Genomic DNA, 14775 nt, shown 5'->3' on the forward strand with positions numbered 1-14775 from the left:
AATTAAGTAACAGGGGACTTAACGGAATTCCTTGTCTTGTACCCCGTGAAAGTCGTAAAAAAGGAGATCTGCAATTATTAGTAATAACAGTGGCAATAGGGTTTTTATATATCATTCTAATCCACTTATTAAAATTAGTACCAATGTTGAATTTCTCTAAAATGTTAAATAACTATTTCTATTCAACTCTATCAAATGCTTTTTCAGCATCCAGAGAAACAACACATTGGGGAGTCTTAGAAAGGGATGAGTATATAACATTTAACAGTCTCCGAGTATTAGAGAAGGAATAACGGCCTTTTATAAAACCTGTTTGGTCCTGAGAAATAATCTTAGCTAGAATATTCTCCAGTCGATTAGCCATTATTTTTGAAAGAATTTTAGCCTCCGCATTGAATAGTGAAATAGGTCTATATGAAGTGCAATCAGTAGGGTCTTTATCTAAAGAATTAAAGAAATAGAAGCTTCATAAAATGTAGGAGGTAACTCTCCTAACAAAAAAGAATCTTTGAGCATTTCCAACATATATGGAGAAAGCAATTCTTCAAATTTTTTATAAAATCCTACAAAAACAACATCCAATCCAGGAGCTTTACTAGACTGCATTTGAAAGAATAGCTTTCTGAATTTTCTTTTCAGTAATAGGAGTATCAAGAGTTTGTTGATCTTCAACAGATATTCTAGGAAAATCAATCTTTTGCAAAAAGGCATTCATTTTAGAAGGATCAGCTGAAAACTGAGATTTACAGAGTTCACTGTAAAAGTCCTGAAAAATTTTATTAATCTCTTCATAATTACCATCTCCCTTATGAATTCTTAGAATTTGTCTTTTAGCTCCAGCTGCCTTTAATTGGGATGCTAATAGCTTATTATTTTTGTCCCCAAACACATAAAATTGACTTTTTAATTTAAGTAAATTTCTTTCAATAGGATAAATTAATAGTAAATTACATTGTGATTGAAGTTCAACCCTTTGTTTAAATAAATTAATGTTAGGAGAGACTGTATAAATATTATTCAAGTCTTTAATTTGTTTTGAAATCTTATCTAACTCTATTTTTGTCTGTTTCTTAAGCTTAGCCAAATAGAAGATTATCTGACCTCGCAAATATGTTTTAAGTGTATCCCATATGATCAATTTCGACACATCTCCCGTATTATTAAAAAGAAAAAAATCTTTCATCTGAGTCTCAATAAATTTGACAAAATACGAACTTTGTAATAAATTTTCTGGAAAACGCCAAGGCAAATTTACAATACTGACATCATTCAATTCAAAAGTTAAGCTTAAAGGCTCATGATCTGAAACAGCCATAGCATCATACTCACATTTCTAGACTATGGATAAAAATCGGAAATCAGCTATAAAATAATCAATTCTTGAATATTTTTTATGAACATGTGAATAAAAAGAATAATCTCTATCATTAGAATGTAACTTTCTCCAGATTTCGATCAAACCATAATCAATTAAAAAAGAGTTAGTTAGTGATGCTGAACAACTCGGAAGTCGCTGATTGGTTGAACTCTTGTCAATCAAAGGATTTAAACAACAGTTAAAATCACCACCCATTAACAACATACATTCATTTAAATCTGGCAATAACCCAAATACATTTTTAAAAAAGAAAGATCACCTACATTAGGTCCATATAGGTTAACCAGGACAATTTTTCTACTACAAATTGTTCCTTTGACAATTAAAAATCTACCATTAATATCTGACATGATATCTTCTTGGATAAATAAAATATTAGATTTAATAAAAATAGATACCCCCTTTGTTTTATTTTGACAAGTGGCATGAGGTTGAAGGCCATTCCACGTTTTAAAAAATCTATTTTGATCGCACGTTCTGATATGCGTTTCTTAAGCAAAAATTATATCGGGTTGGAATCGAGTAATAATTTTAAAAGTCTTCTCTCGCTTAATAGGGTGATTCCAGCCACGTACCTTCCAACTAATAACATTTATCTGTTTAACTGCCATAAAATACTTTTTTAAACATGAAAATACGCGCATACCAACGCGAGCTAATCAAAAATGGCAGTGATGCGAATAACCATATAGAAAACACGTATGCTCTGGAATTCCATAATGGGGAAAAAATACGAGAAGAGAAAAAAACTGAAAGAAATAAAATTAATCCAACTGTAAGACCTATAATTCAAAACTACCCCAATCCTCCCACCATCCCAAAAGATAGTAATCCGGCAAAAAGAAGAAATAAACTGGAATGCGCCCCATAGAAAAAGTAAAAAGAAACAGAACTCCACGAGCTGCTCAATTTAAATAGTGATTTTAAAAGTTTTTATTAATTCCCCCCACCCCCCTTTACAAAAAAAACACACACACACGGCCCTAGGATAAGAAAGCACTACAGAGAAAATAATGATGTTTATACTTGATGTAAAACCGATGTTTATACAGGTTGGGACCTGTTCTGGCAGGAGGGTCTACATCTGAACTGGAGAGGGACAAATATTCTTGTGGGTAGGTTTGCTAGAGAGGCTCTGGTGGATTTAAACTAGATATGAGGGGGGAGGGGAACCAGAGTGTAGGAACAGATGTAGGGAAGAAGGAAGAAAAAGAAAATAGTAAAATTGTCTGCACAGTTAGTGATAAAGAGAGAGCAAGAGGTGGAAAATTTCTTAAATGCATTTATTTTAATGCTAGGAGCATTATAGGGAAGTTGGATGAGCTTAAAGCATGGATTGATACCTGGAAGTGTGATGTGGTAGCTATTAGTGAAACATGGTTACAGGAGGGGTGTGATTGGGCAACTAAATATTCCTGGATTTATTTGCTTCAGGTGTGATAGACTCAGAGGGACAAGAGGGGGAGGGGTTGCATTGCTTGTCAGAGAAAATATTACAGCGGTGCTCTGGCAGGATAGATTAGAGGGCTTATCTAGGGAGGTAATTTGGGTGGAATTGAGGAATGGGAAAGGTGCAGTAACTCTTATGGGGGTGTATTATAGACCACCAAATGGGGAGCGAGAATTGGAGGAGCAAATTTATAAGGAGATAGCAGATATTAGTAGTAGTAACAAGGTTGTGATTGTGGGAGATTTTAATTTTCCACACATAGACTGGGAAGCCCATAATGTTAAAGGGCTGGATGGTTTGGAGTTTGTAAAATGTGTGCAAGATAGTTTTTTGCAGCAATACATAGAGGTACCAACGAGAGAAGGGGCAGTGTTGGATCTCCTGTTAGGGAATGAGATAGGTCAGGTGACAGAGGTTTGTGTTGGGAAGCACTTCAGGTCCAGTGATCACAATGCTATTAGTTTCAATATAATTATGGAGAAGGATAGATCTGGACCCAGGGTTGAGATTTTTGATTGGAAGAAGGCTAATTTTGAGGAGATGCGAAAAGATTTAGAAGGAGTGGATTGGGGCGATTTGTTTTATGGGAAGGATGTAATAGAGAAATGGAGGTCATTTAAAGGTGAAATTTTGAGAGTACAGAATCTTTATGTTCCTGTTAGGTTGAAAGGAAAGGTTAGAAGTTTGAGAGAGCCATGGTTTTTAAGGGATATTGGAAACTTGGTTCGGTAAAAAAGAGAGTTCAACAATAAATACAGACAGCATGGAGTAAATGAGGTGCTCGAGGAATATAAAGAATGTAAAAAGAATCTTAAGAAAGAAATTAGAAAAGCTAAAAGAAGATATGAGGTTGCCTTGGCAAGTAAGGTGAAAATAAATCCCAATGGTTTCTACCGTTATATAAATAGCAAAAGGATAGTGAGGGATAAAATTGGTCCCTTAGAGAATCAGAGTGGATGGCTATGTGTGGAGCCAAAAGAGATGGAGGAGATTCTTAACAATTTCTTTTCTTTGGTATTCACTAAGGAGAAAGATATTGAATTGTGTAAGATAAGGGAAATGGGTAGGGAAGTTATGGAAACTATGATAATTAAAGAAGGAGTAGTACTGGAGCTTAGCAGGTCGGGCAGCATCCGTGGAAAAGATCGGTCGATGTTTCGGGCCGGAACCCTTCGTCAGGACTTTGGCCCGAAACGTCGACCGATCTTTTCCACGGATGCTGCCCGACCTGCTGAGTTCCTCCAGTGTGTTGTGAGTGTTGCTTTGACCCCAGCATCTGCAGATTATTTTGTGTTTAGTACTGGAGCTTTTAAGGAATATAAAAGTGGATAAGTCTCCAGGTCCTGACAGGATATTCCCAAGGACATCGAGGGACGTTAGTGTGGAAATTCCTGGGGCTCTGACAGAAATATTTCAAATGTCATTAGAAACGGGGATGGTGCCGGATGATTGGCGTATTTCTCATGCTGTTCCATTGTTTTAAAAGGGTTCTAAGAGTAAACCTAGCAATTATCGGCCTGTGAGTTTGACGTCAGTGGTGGGTAAATTGATGGAAAGTATTCTTAGAGATGGTATATATAATTATCTGGATAGACAGGGTCTGATTAGGAACAGTCAACATGGATTTGTGCGTGGAAGTTCACGTTTGACAAATCTTATTGAATTTTTTGAAGAGGTTACAAGGAATGTTGATGAGGGTAAAGCAGTGGATGTCGTCTATATGGACTTCAGTAAGGCCTTTGACAAGGTCCCACACGGAATGTTGATTAGGAAGGTTCGATCGTTAGGTATTAATATTGAAGTAGCAAAATGGATTCAGCCGTGGCTGGATGGGAGACACCAAAGAGTGGTGGTGAAAAACTGTTTGTCAAGGCCGGTGACTAGTGGTGTGCCTCAGGGATCTGTACTGGGTCCAATGTTATTTGTCAAAAACATTAATGATCTGGATGATGGGGTGGTAAATTGGATGAGTAAGTATGCAGATGATACTAAGATAGGTGGAGTTGTGGATAATGAAGTAGGTTTTCAAAGCTTGCAGAGAGATTTGGGCCAGTTTAGAAGAGTGGGCTGAAAGATGGCAGATGGAGTTTAATGCTGAAAAATGTGAGGTGTTACACTTTAGTAGGACTAATCAAAATAGGACATACATTGTAAATGGTAGGGCATTGAAGAATGCAGTAGAACAGAGGGATCTAGGAATAATTGTGCATAATTCCCTGAAGGTGGAGGCTCCTGTGGATAAGTGGGGGGGCGGGGGGGGGGCGGGTGGTGAAGAAAGCTTTTGGTATGCTGGCCTTTATAAATCAGAGCATTGAGTATAGGAGTGGGATGTAATGTTGAAATTCTACAAGACATTGATGAGGCCACATTTGGAGTATTGTGTAGAGTTTTGGTCACCGAATTATAGGAAAGATGACAACAAAATAGAGAGAGTACAGAGAAAGCTTACTAGAATGTTACCTGGGTTTCATCACCTAAGTTACAGAGAAAGGTTGGGTCTTTAGTCTTTGGAATATAGAAGGTTGACGGGAGACTTGATAGAGGTATTTAAAATTATGAGAGGGATAGATAGAGTTGACATGGATAGGCCTTTTCCATTGAGAGCGGGGGAGATTCAAACAAGAGAACATGAGTTGAGAGTTAAAAGGGCAAACTTTAGAGGTAAAGTGAGGGGGAACTTCTTTACTCAGCGAGTGGTGGCTGTGTGGAACGAGCTTCCAGCAGAAGTGGTTGAGTCAGATCCGATGTTGTCGTTTAAAGTTAAACTGGACAGCTATATGGACAGGAAAGGAATGGAGGGTTATGGGCTGAGTGCAGGTCGGTGCGACTAGATGAGAGTAAGAGTTCGACATGGACTAGAAGGGCCGAGACGGCCTGTTTCCATGCTGTAATTGTTATATGGTTACGTGGTTATATGGTTAATCATTAAAAATAAACTAGGGAATGCAAAAACAGTCTCCATGGACATCAAAGCAATAAAATTAAACCTAAACAATATAATTTCTAATGAAAAAAATCAGTGCCATTATCCCTTTCACTTACTGCCTGATGAAAAAGCACTGTTTTTTACAGAGAAACGAAAACTAATTATCTGTTTACTAAGCACTCCTCACTATATATATATGAAAAAGTCTATATAAACTATAAAAACTAACACTTAATTAATGAAGCAAAGGAAATATAAAAACAGATAATCAAACCAGTTAACAATCTATCCGTTGTGTTAATTCACTCAGTATACCAAACAGACTTCGGAAAAGTCATCCATCAGTCAAACCAAGAAGATCACAACTTCTTTAAATAGTCCATCGATCAAAGGATATCTTGAACATATCAGAAATCTTCAAAGCTTGTTTTCTTTCGGAAAATTATTCAGCAGACCTAATACCATTCAGACCTCGGCCACCTCCAAAATAGAATTAACACAGTCCAATGCCGTTTTGGGATCCAAAAAAAAACACATGGAGTTGCATCTTTAGGAAATAACTTTAACCGGGCTGGATAGCGAAGTGATGGGAATAATCCCTTAGCATATGCTATCTTCATAGCTGGAACAAATTTGTTCCACTGTTCCATAACTTCCCGTGGGTAATCTTCATAAAAACAAATCTCAGAGCCGTTAAATTTAAAAACTCTTGTACATTCCTTGTACATTTCCTTGTACATTTTATGATTTGGTCTTTAACTTTAAAATGAAGAAAACTGACCAAAATTACCTGTGATTTAGATGAATCTTGAGATTTCGAAAAAAATCTATGTGCTCTTTCAATAGCTGGAGGCTGAAGTAGAATATCCGGGAACAGCAATTGAAACAAATTAGCAAAATAGTCCAATAAATTCCCACTCTCAAATCCTTCCTTCAGTCCAACAATTTGATTGCTATTCCGACGAGATCTTGCTTCTAAATCGACTATCCTGCGTTGAGCCTGTTCCGAGCAAGTTGTAATATCCACTGACGCTTCAACTCTTTAAGCTCAGTATTCGAGGAAATAATATTTTCCTCTACAAACTGAAAACTCTGTCGGAACGACTTCATCTCAGAAGTGTTATTGTCTATTTTCTTGACGAGAGCCATCAACGCACGTTCTAAATGCTCAGCCCAGACAGGCATACCTTCTGATTTTTCTTTCAAAGTTTTTCCCTTTCCATTGCTGGATTCAGAAAGCTTCTTTCCACTTCTTAAAAATTGTGACATAATGACAACTATTCCTCTCCAAGATCCGACAAACAAAAGTTAAAAATTCAAAGTTTAAACTGGGGAAAAGGAGGAATTAAAAGGAGCCACAAAATTTCTGTGTTACTCCATTGAGCTGGAGGCAGAGGTTACACCTCATGCAATTAAGCAACTTAGCTTTATAATTCTTAATTTGACTATAGGGTTAGGAAAGAAAAAGCAAAAAAAGAAAAGGGCCCATTTTAACAAAACAGTCTAATGTGCACAAGTTGGAGCTCACTTCTCCCCTTCGCTGATCCTCCGTTGATCTCCCCAAGCTTCATCGAATCATGGCTCCGCTTCAGGTCAATTCCTCTGAACTCTTCTCTCTGGCGTCTTCTCCCTTCATCTCCCACGGAACAAAAGACTCTGCTCACAACGGTGTCAGGCACACAACACGAAAAACACACTCCCTTCATTGGATGGCTCACATTCCAAAGCACCCGTTACTTCTAACCATAGCCCAAACACTGCTTCTACAGAATGACCATTACGTTAGCAGTGAAACCTTTCCCAGAGTGTCATACTGGGTGTGTGGGGACAGTGTAGCCCAGAGACTTGGTGTGGTGTGGGACGTTGTACTCCAGTAACTTGGTGTGTGGTGGGAGGACAGTATACCCCAGTCACTGGGTGTGGTGGGAGGACAGTATACCCCAGTGACTGGGTGTGGTGGGAGGACAGTGTACCTCAGTGACTGGGTGTGTGCAGGGACAGTGTACCCCAGTGACTGGCTGTGTGGGGACAGTGTACCCCAGTGACTGGGTGTGTGAGGACAGTGTACCCCAGTGACTGGCTGTGTGGGGACAGTGTACCCCAGTGACTGGGTGTGTGAGGACAGTGTACCCCAGTGACTGGGTGTGGTGGGAGGACAGTGTACCCCAGTGATTGGGTGTGTGGAGGGACAGTGTACCCCCAGTGACTGGATGTGTGGGGACAGTGTACCCCAGTGACTGGATGTGTGGGGACAGTGTACCCCAGTGACTGGGTGTGTGGGGATAGTGTACCCCAGTGACTGGGTGTGTGGGGGGACAGTGTACCCAGTGACTAGGTGTGTGTGTGGGGACAGTGTACCCCAGTGACTGGGTGTGTGAGGACAGTGTACCCCAGTGACTGGGTGTGTGAGGACAGTGTACCCCAGTGACTGGGTGTGTGGAGGGACAGTGTACCCCCAGTGACTGGATGTGTGGGGACAGTGTACCCCAGTGACTGGGTGTGTGGGGATAGTGTACCCCAGTGACTGGGTGTGTGGGGGGACAGTGTACCCAGTGACTAGGTGTGTGTGTGGGGACAGTGTACCCCAGTGACTGGGTGTGTGAGGACAGTGTACCCCAGTGACTGGGTGTGTGAGGACAGTGTACCCCAGTGACTGGGTGTGTGGAGGGACAGTGTACCCCCAGTGACTGGATGTGTGGGGACAGTGTACCCCAGTGACTGGGTGTGTGGGGATAGTGTACCCCAGTGACTGGGTGTGTGGGGGGACAGTGTACCCAGTGACTAGGTGTGTGTGTGGGGACAGTGTACCCCAGTGACTGGGTGTGTGAGGACAGTGTACCCCAGTGACTGGGTGTGGTGGGAGGACAGTGTACCCCAGTGACTGGGTGTGTGAGGACAGTGTACCCCCAGTGACTGGGTGTGTGGGGGGACAGTGTACCCAGTGACTAGGTGTGTGTGTGGGGACAGTGTACCCCAGTGACTGGGTGTGTGAGGACAGTGTACCCCAGTGACTGGGTGTGGTGGGAGGACAGTGTACCCCAGTGACTGGGTGTGTGGGGGGACAGTGTACCCCCAGTGACTGGATGTGCTGGGTGGTGGGGACCGTGTACCCCCAGTGAACCAGTATGTGGGGGACAGTGCACCTCTGTCACCGGGTGTGTGTGTAGGTGGGGTGGCATTGTACCCCAGTGACTGAGTGTGTGTGTGTGTATTTAGGATGGGGAGTGACAGTGTACCCCAGTGGCTGGGTGTGTGGGGACAAGGTACCCCTGTATGTGTGTGGAAATGGAATCCTGCTGCCTTGATTGAACCAGTATGAAGGTCACTGTTCAGTTTGAGGGGCAATCTCTTTGTTTATTGTCCGGGATCTCACTGTGCCTTTGCTTATGTTGCTCAGCTCTGTGGAATCTTTGACAGAACTGTGGAGGGTGCTCAGCTTTGGCTCTCGATGAGCCTGTGATTGTCCTGTGTTCAAGCAACATCCAGTGGTCTGTGGGGTGGTGAGGATGGTCCGAGGAGATTAAACTAGTACCCTTGTCCTGAGGTAATGTGGCTGTCCTTCACATGCTGAGAGTGATCCCAGGGGATTTTAGAGATCAGTCTGCAGTTCCACTCCCTTCACTGGGGTAATACATCTCCTCTTACCATCTCACTTCCTTCTAGAAGCTGCCGGTTGCTGCTGAATTCTTTGTTGCCTGAAATTTTCGTTTAAAGAGCTGTTGGGAAGTGGGTCTGTGGAGCAGAGGAAGAGGAGATGAGGACCTGCCTCCACCAGAAAGTTTCCTTCACACCACGATTACTGTCACCCCTCCGCACCACCTCCACTGCCAAGACCCCGTCTCTCCTGAAACCCTCTCTCATCTCTCCTTTCCTTCCCACCCTCAATGCACTGATTCCCTGCTCGCTCTAACCTCCTCATTCCTGCCTCCAACCGTCCACCTCCTCTCTCTCCCATCTGCACCCCGATTCCTGTCATTCCCACACCCTGACACCAACTACATCCCTTTTCCCACCTTTTGTCCCAATACGTGAGGGTCAGGATGTGAGACACCTGCCTACACCCCTCCCCTGCTCCCCCTGCCCGGACTTGGCTGAGATCTCCGGTCTTAAGGGTCGGACTGTTGGGTACTTGCCTGCAGACCTGCTCTCTCCTGTTGCACTCCCCCTGAGGGTGAAATATAATGAGCAAATAAAACCCACAATGACACCGACAATGTTGATGCTTGCGATGAGTGCAGAGATGCTCTTTGGAAAATTGTCACCTACACCTGGAGAGGAGAAAAGCTTCTGTGAATAACTCCATCCTCACGTTTCCAATGATGGGAGATCAATGGATCGATTCCATCTCACCTCTGGCCGAAGGAAACTCCCATTCACCCCAATGCTGACTCTGAGCACCCGCACATCACTCCCCTCCATTACCCCTCATCACTCCTCATATCACACCCTTCCCCTCTATTATCACTCATCACTCCTCACTGCCCTCCCCAACACTCGGCTACATTTTACCTCTCCACACGTCAGCATCCCATCTCACTGATCATCCTCCATTAATGTGTTTCTTCTGTTGAAATCAGCTCCCGAGTCAGTCACGTGCACTGTTATTCACAGTCTGTCCAAACGAAAACACACACACACACACAGAAATTCCCGGAACACAATGGGTTTGGACTGAGTGTACCACACAGTTCCTTGTTTGTGCTCATTATCCAGTCTAGGATGGGCTGGCACTTTCTAAAAAGCAGCTCTGAACACCAGGTGAATGGACAAGGTTTCAGAAAACTCTCTCCAATTTTCTCCTTGCAGGCTCCCACAAGGCTGCTCATGATAAGAGCATTTATTCCCTAAAGAATTGAAGCTTCACCCTTCCCGACCAGGTCCAGAGAAACCAACACTAACCAACAAGGACCTCAGCTACTGCCACATCAACCTCTGAAAACTCCAGCTTCAACGACCAGTAACCATCATATGGGTAGTCATCAGGCTAAGGCCCCAGATCTCTAGCGCACTGAGTGGTGTCAGTAGTGAGTGAGTCAAATCCCGTTTGTAGAAGGATCTGCACAGCAGAGTAACCTGAGAACTTGTGCCAAGTATGGCTCCAGCATAAATACTCTCGATCTGTAGGGATACACTGGAACTTGGCCCCACTAAGCCTTCAGGAATAGGGTTTTTCACTTTACCGTTTCCTTGATAGGAACTGAGACGCCAGGCCGTTCCCTCACTGGGTCTCTCCGAAATTTTCCAATTCCACCTGCGGGAGTGGCGGGGGCGGGGGGGCACATCTTATGAGACAGTCGGAGGTTTCAATAAATCATATCACGTGACTGTGTGCCCTTCACCACTCACTTATCCTTAATTGATTCACATCAGTCAGTGGAATGGCTCCTTTACACTACAAGTAAAGCACCTTTCTATCTAGCTGAAAAATGTAGGCAGGAAATATCTCCCCTCTCTCCTGGAACATGCTCCTAAACCCCGTCATAATCTCCACTGGGCTTCCCGTTTTGTCAAAATCTCTCTCTAGTGCTTGCGGGTAGCCCACATAAGTAGCAAAGGACATTTGAGGACATCACCACTTCAGCAGCCGGAGCTGTCTTTTCACATTATCAGGGCACTGACACTCATCCAGCAGCTGAGAGATCTGATCCGCCCAAGTCTCGTATTTCTCCTCCCATCGGGGTGGGCTTCCCTCCCGAGAATATTCTCAGCCTACAACAACGTTGACTCTCCAGAGGAGCACTTTGCTATTTATCCACCAGGGATGTAATTGCCGATACCAACACAGAATTTTCACCCGTTGCTGGAAGACTCATAGACCTTTCACATCAGAAACCTTCCCATCACTCCACAGAAACGAGAACAACTTGTCTTTAAAGTGTCCGCCTCCTGCTAATGAAGACTCAGCTCCCAATTCAGAACCTTCGCCTACACTCCCCTCTTCACTGGAAGTATGGATGGTCCATGGCCCCGCCTCTCCTGGGAACTCAATAGTACCGGACAGACTCACTCCAGTCACGTCATCGCTAGTCTGAACTAAAACAACATCTTTGCCCACCTTCTGGTCAAACTGCTTTCCTGAATACTTCAACAGTGATCATGCATGATCGTAGCTTTCCCTTATAGTTTAACGGTGATCTTACATGATCGTAGATTTCCCTAATACTTTAACTGTACTTAAAACCTGAATCAACAATTCATCTAGGCTGCAGATATCCACCCTGCTCAGAACACAAGCCTGAGTTATGGGCAATCTCTGATTCACACCAATGCTTAATCCCTGCCTCGTCCATAACCACATATCTTCATCACTTTCCTGGATAACACAGGCTTAAACACAAACCCACTTAATCAATTCCTAGCACAAACAAGAGAAAATCTGCAGATGCTGGAAGTCTGAGCAACACACACAAAATGCTGGAGGAGCTCAGCATTTTGTGTGTGTTAATCAATTCTTAGAGCAATTACACAGTATTCAACAAATTCAATCTAGTTCGATAGCTCCACAACGAAACCCCTTTTCAGTGGGCTTCCCTAGAGATGCGGCTCGTTAACCCCTTGCTAACCGCTGCTGGACTCAGCGGTGAGAAAACGCCGCATGTCTGGGGTTGATATGACTTTAGTCCCGTCAAACCTGTGGAGTTGGGATGTCTCTCACACCCAAACCCCGATTTCTGTGAATACTGTGTAATTACTGCTCCCATGCCATGACCAGGTGGCAAGAAATAACACACTGTACACTCTATACAATAATTAAAAAAGTATGTTATAAAGAATGTAAAGTTTAACCAAACAGTTCGTAAAGAAAGTTTAAAAAAAAAAAGGGCCCATCATAATTAGACTGTGTAATGTACACAGGTTGGAGCACAAATCTTCCGATGAACTGACCACTACTAGAATTCCCCCTCTTGGGCTCCATCAGATTGCGTATTCCCATCGGATCAGATCCTATGGACAAGTCTCTGGAGCTTCCCTCTCCACCTTTCACCGAAAAAAAAATCTTGATCCGCCTCAGAGTCCCTCATAAAACCTTCCCCCCAGCATTCTCTTGAACCTTCTCCCAGTTTCACCATCCTGACTGGAAGACACAATATACCTTAGCATCCCCTATCTTTAACAGTAACCCAAACACTACCAGCAGCACTCACTGCTTCTACAGAAAACCATTAGATGAAATACCCTGCAACCTTAGGAGTAAAATCTTTACCAGGGTTTACACTAGTGGGCATAGTTTAAAGTGAGAGGGGTTAATTTTAAATGAGATGTGAGAGAAAGTTTTTTTTCTCTTTTAAAAATGTAACGTATCGAGTACTGACTGCCAAAAATAAGCTGCCTTGAGTGGTGATAGAGGCAGATACATTAGGGACTTTTAAAAGTTGCTCAGATAGGCACGTGAATATGAGGAAAACAGAAGGATATGAAAATTGTGTAGGCAGTTGGGGTTAGTTTACAGGTACAGGAGCCTCAGGACCCATCCCACCAGCTTCAGGAATTTATTACCCCTCAACCACCAGTTATTCCCTCTGGTCTTGAAACTATGGGGGGTGGGGGAGTGATGGGTAGTGTTGAACCAGGAAGGATAACTTCACTCATCTCGACTCACCCCACACTGAACCATTCCCACAGCTTATGGGCTCACATTCAAAGACTCGTCATGTCATGTTCCTGATATTTATCGCTTACTTATTTATTATTACATTTGTATGGTACAGTTTGTTGTCTTTTGTTCATTGATTATTCATCTTGTTCACAGGTTTCATTGATTTTATAGTGTTTCTTTGTATTAACTGAAAACTGAAAGTGAATTGCGAAAGATATTGGTCGATGCCAGTGTGGTGTTCAATAGTGGCATTGGAAAACTCAAACACATCAACGGTAAAAGACGTTAAATGACAATACCACACAAGTTTTACAAAGCCTGTCCAGTTTCTTATACCATCTGTGACAAAGTAGCTGGTAGGCTACACTGCATAGAGGCTGAAGGAATTCTTTCCAAGGTTGCCTGGAGCCCATGGGTAACGAGAGTGGTCCAGCAGCCATGAATAGGTCTGTCAGCATCTGTGGAGATTTTAATGTCTTCACTAGCCCAGTACTGAAAGTAGATCAATATCCTCTGCCCAGGATAGAGGATATCTTTGCAAACCTTTCTGGAGGAAAACACTTCAGCAAAGTGGACTTATCTAAGGCTTACCTACAGATGGAGATGAAAGAAAAGTTCAAAATGTTTCTCAACAGGAACTCTCACGAAGGGTTTTATCACTAAAATAGGGGAATTTTTGGAGTAGCATCTGCCGCTGTACTCTGGCAGAAATCTATGGACTAGGAGTGGCAAGGCACTCAGTGTTACCGGGATGGCTTAATTGTTACCAGTCAGGATGACAAGGAACATGTCCAAAACAAAAAGACAGTCTTAAAAAGATTAGAAGATTATGGGCTCAGTGAATGACACAATAAGTGTCGATTCTTTAAACCGAGCATCACTTACTGTGGTCACACCATTGACACACAAGTGTTACACAAGTGCACAGAGAAAATTCATGCAGTGGTGGATGTTCAAAGGCTAAAGGACATATCTCAGTTGCAGTCCATGATTTGTCAATTGCTGCAACAGGTTTCTGCCAATCCTGGCTACTGTGCTCCACCCCTTGAACTCATTACTACAGACTACAAAGAAATGGCAATGGAGAAAGCAATGTGAGGTGGATTTCCAAAAGGCAAAGGAACTGGTGACATCAGACATTGTACTTACATGTAATGTCCGGGTTAAGAACATGTTTAATTGTATTTCTTCTCTTATGCTGTGAGGTAATCTATGTGAGCAGTTTTTCTGCAAACACAGTGTTTTTGTTTAGTTAAGCTGCATACATTAGTGTTTTTGGCTTCTTGTTGAGATAAGGAGCCATTTGACGAACTTAGGAATGTTATGTCAGCCAACTGAGTTGTCTTTGTAATGTGTTGTAACAGTCTGTTCACTGGGATGCCATGAAACATTTGAGAGAGCTGGGTGGGATCAGACTTCTGAGG

At 42.7% G+C, this 14775-nt stretch overlaps 1 protein-coding gene across 1 annotated transcript in view; it reads right to left on the reverse strand.

Annotated features, from left to right (window-relative positions):
* Positions 1-9809: 9809 nt before the first annotated feature.
* LOC140194701 (CD48 antigen-like) overlaps positions 9810-14775 on the reverse strand; it is a 35871-nt gene continuing 30905 nt past the window's right edge. Inside the window, 2 exon segments of the mRNA XM_072251958.1 lie at positions 9810-9848; positions 9850-10022. Of these exon segments, the coding sequence (XP_072108059.1) occupies positions 9810-9848; positions 9850-10022 (212 nt within the window).

The sequence above is a fragment of the Mobula birostris genome, chromosome 3 (assembly GCF_030028105.1).
Source record: "Mobula birostris isolate sMobBir1 chromosome 3, sMobBir1.hap1, whole genome shotgun sequence".
Taxonomy (NCBI): Eukaryota; Metazoa; Chordata; class Chondrichthyes; order Myliobatiformes; family Myliobatidae; genus Mobula; species Mobula birostris.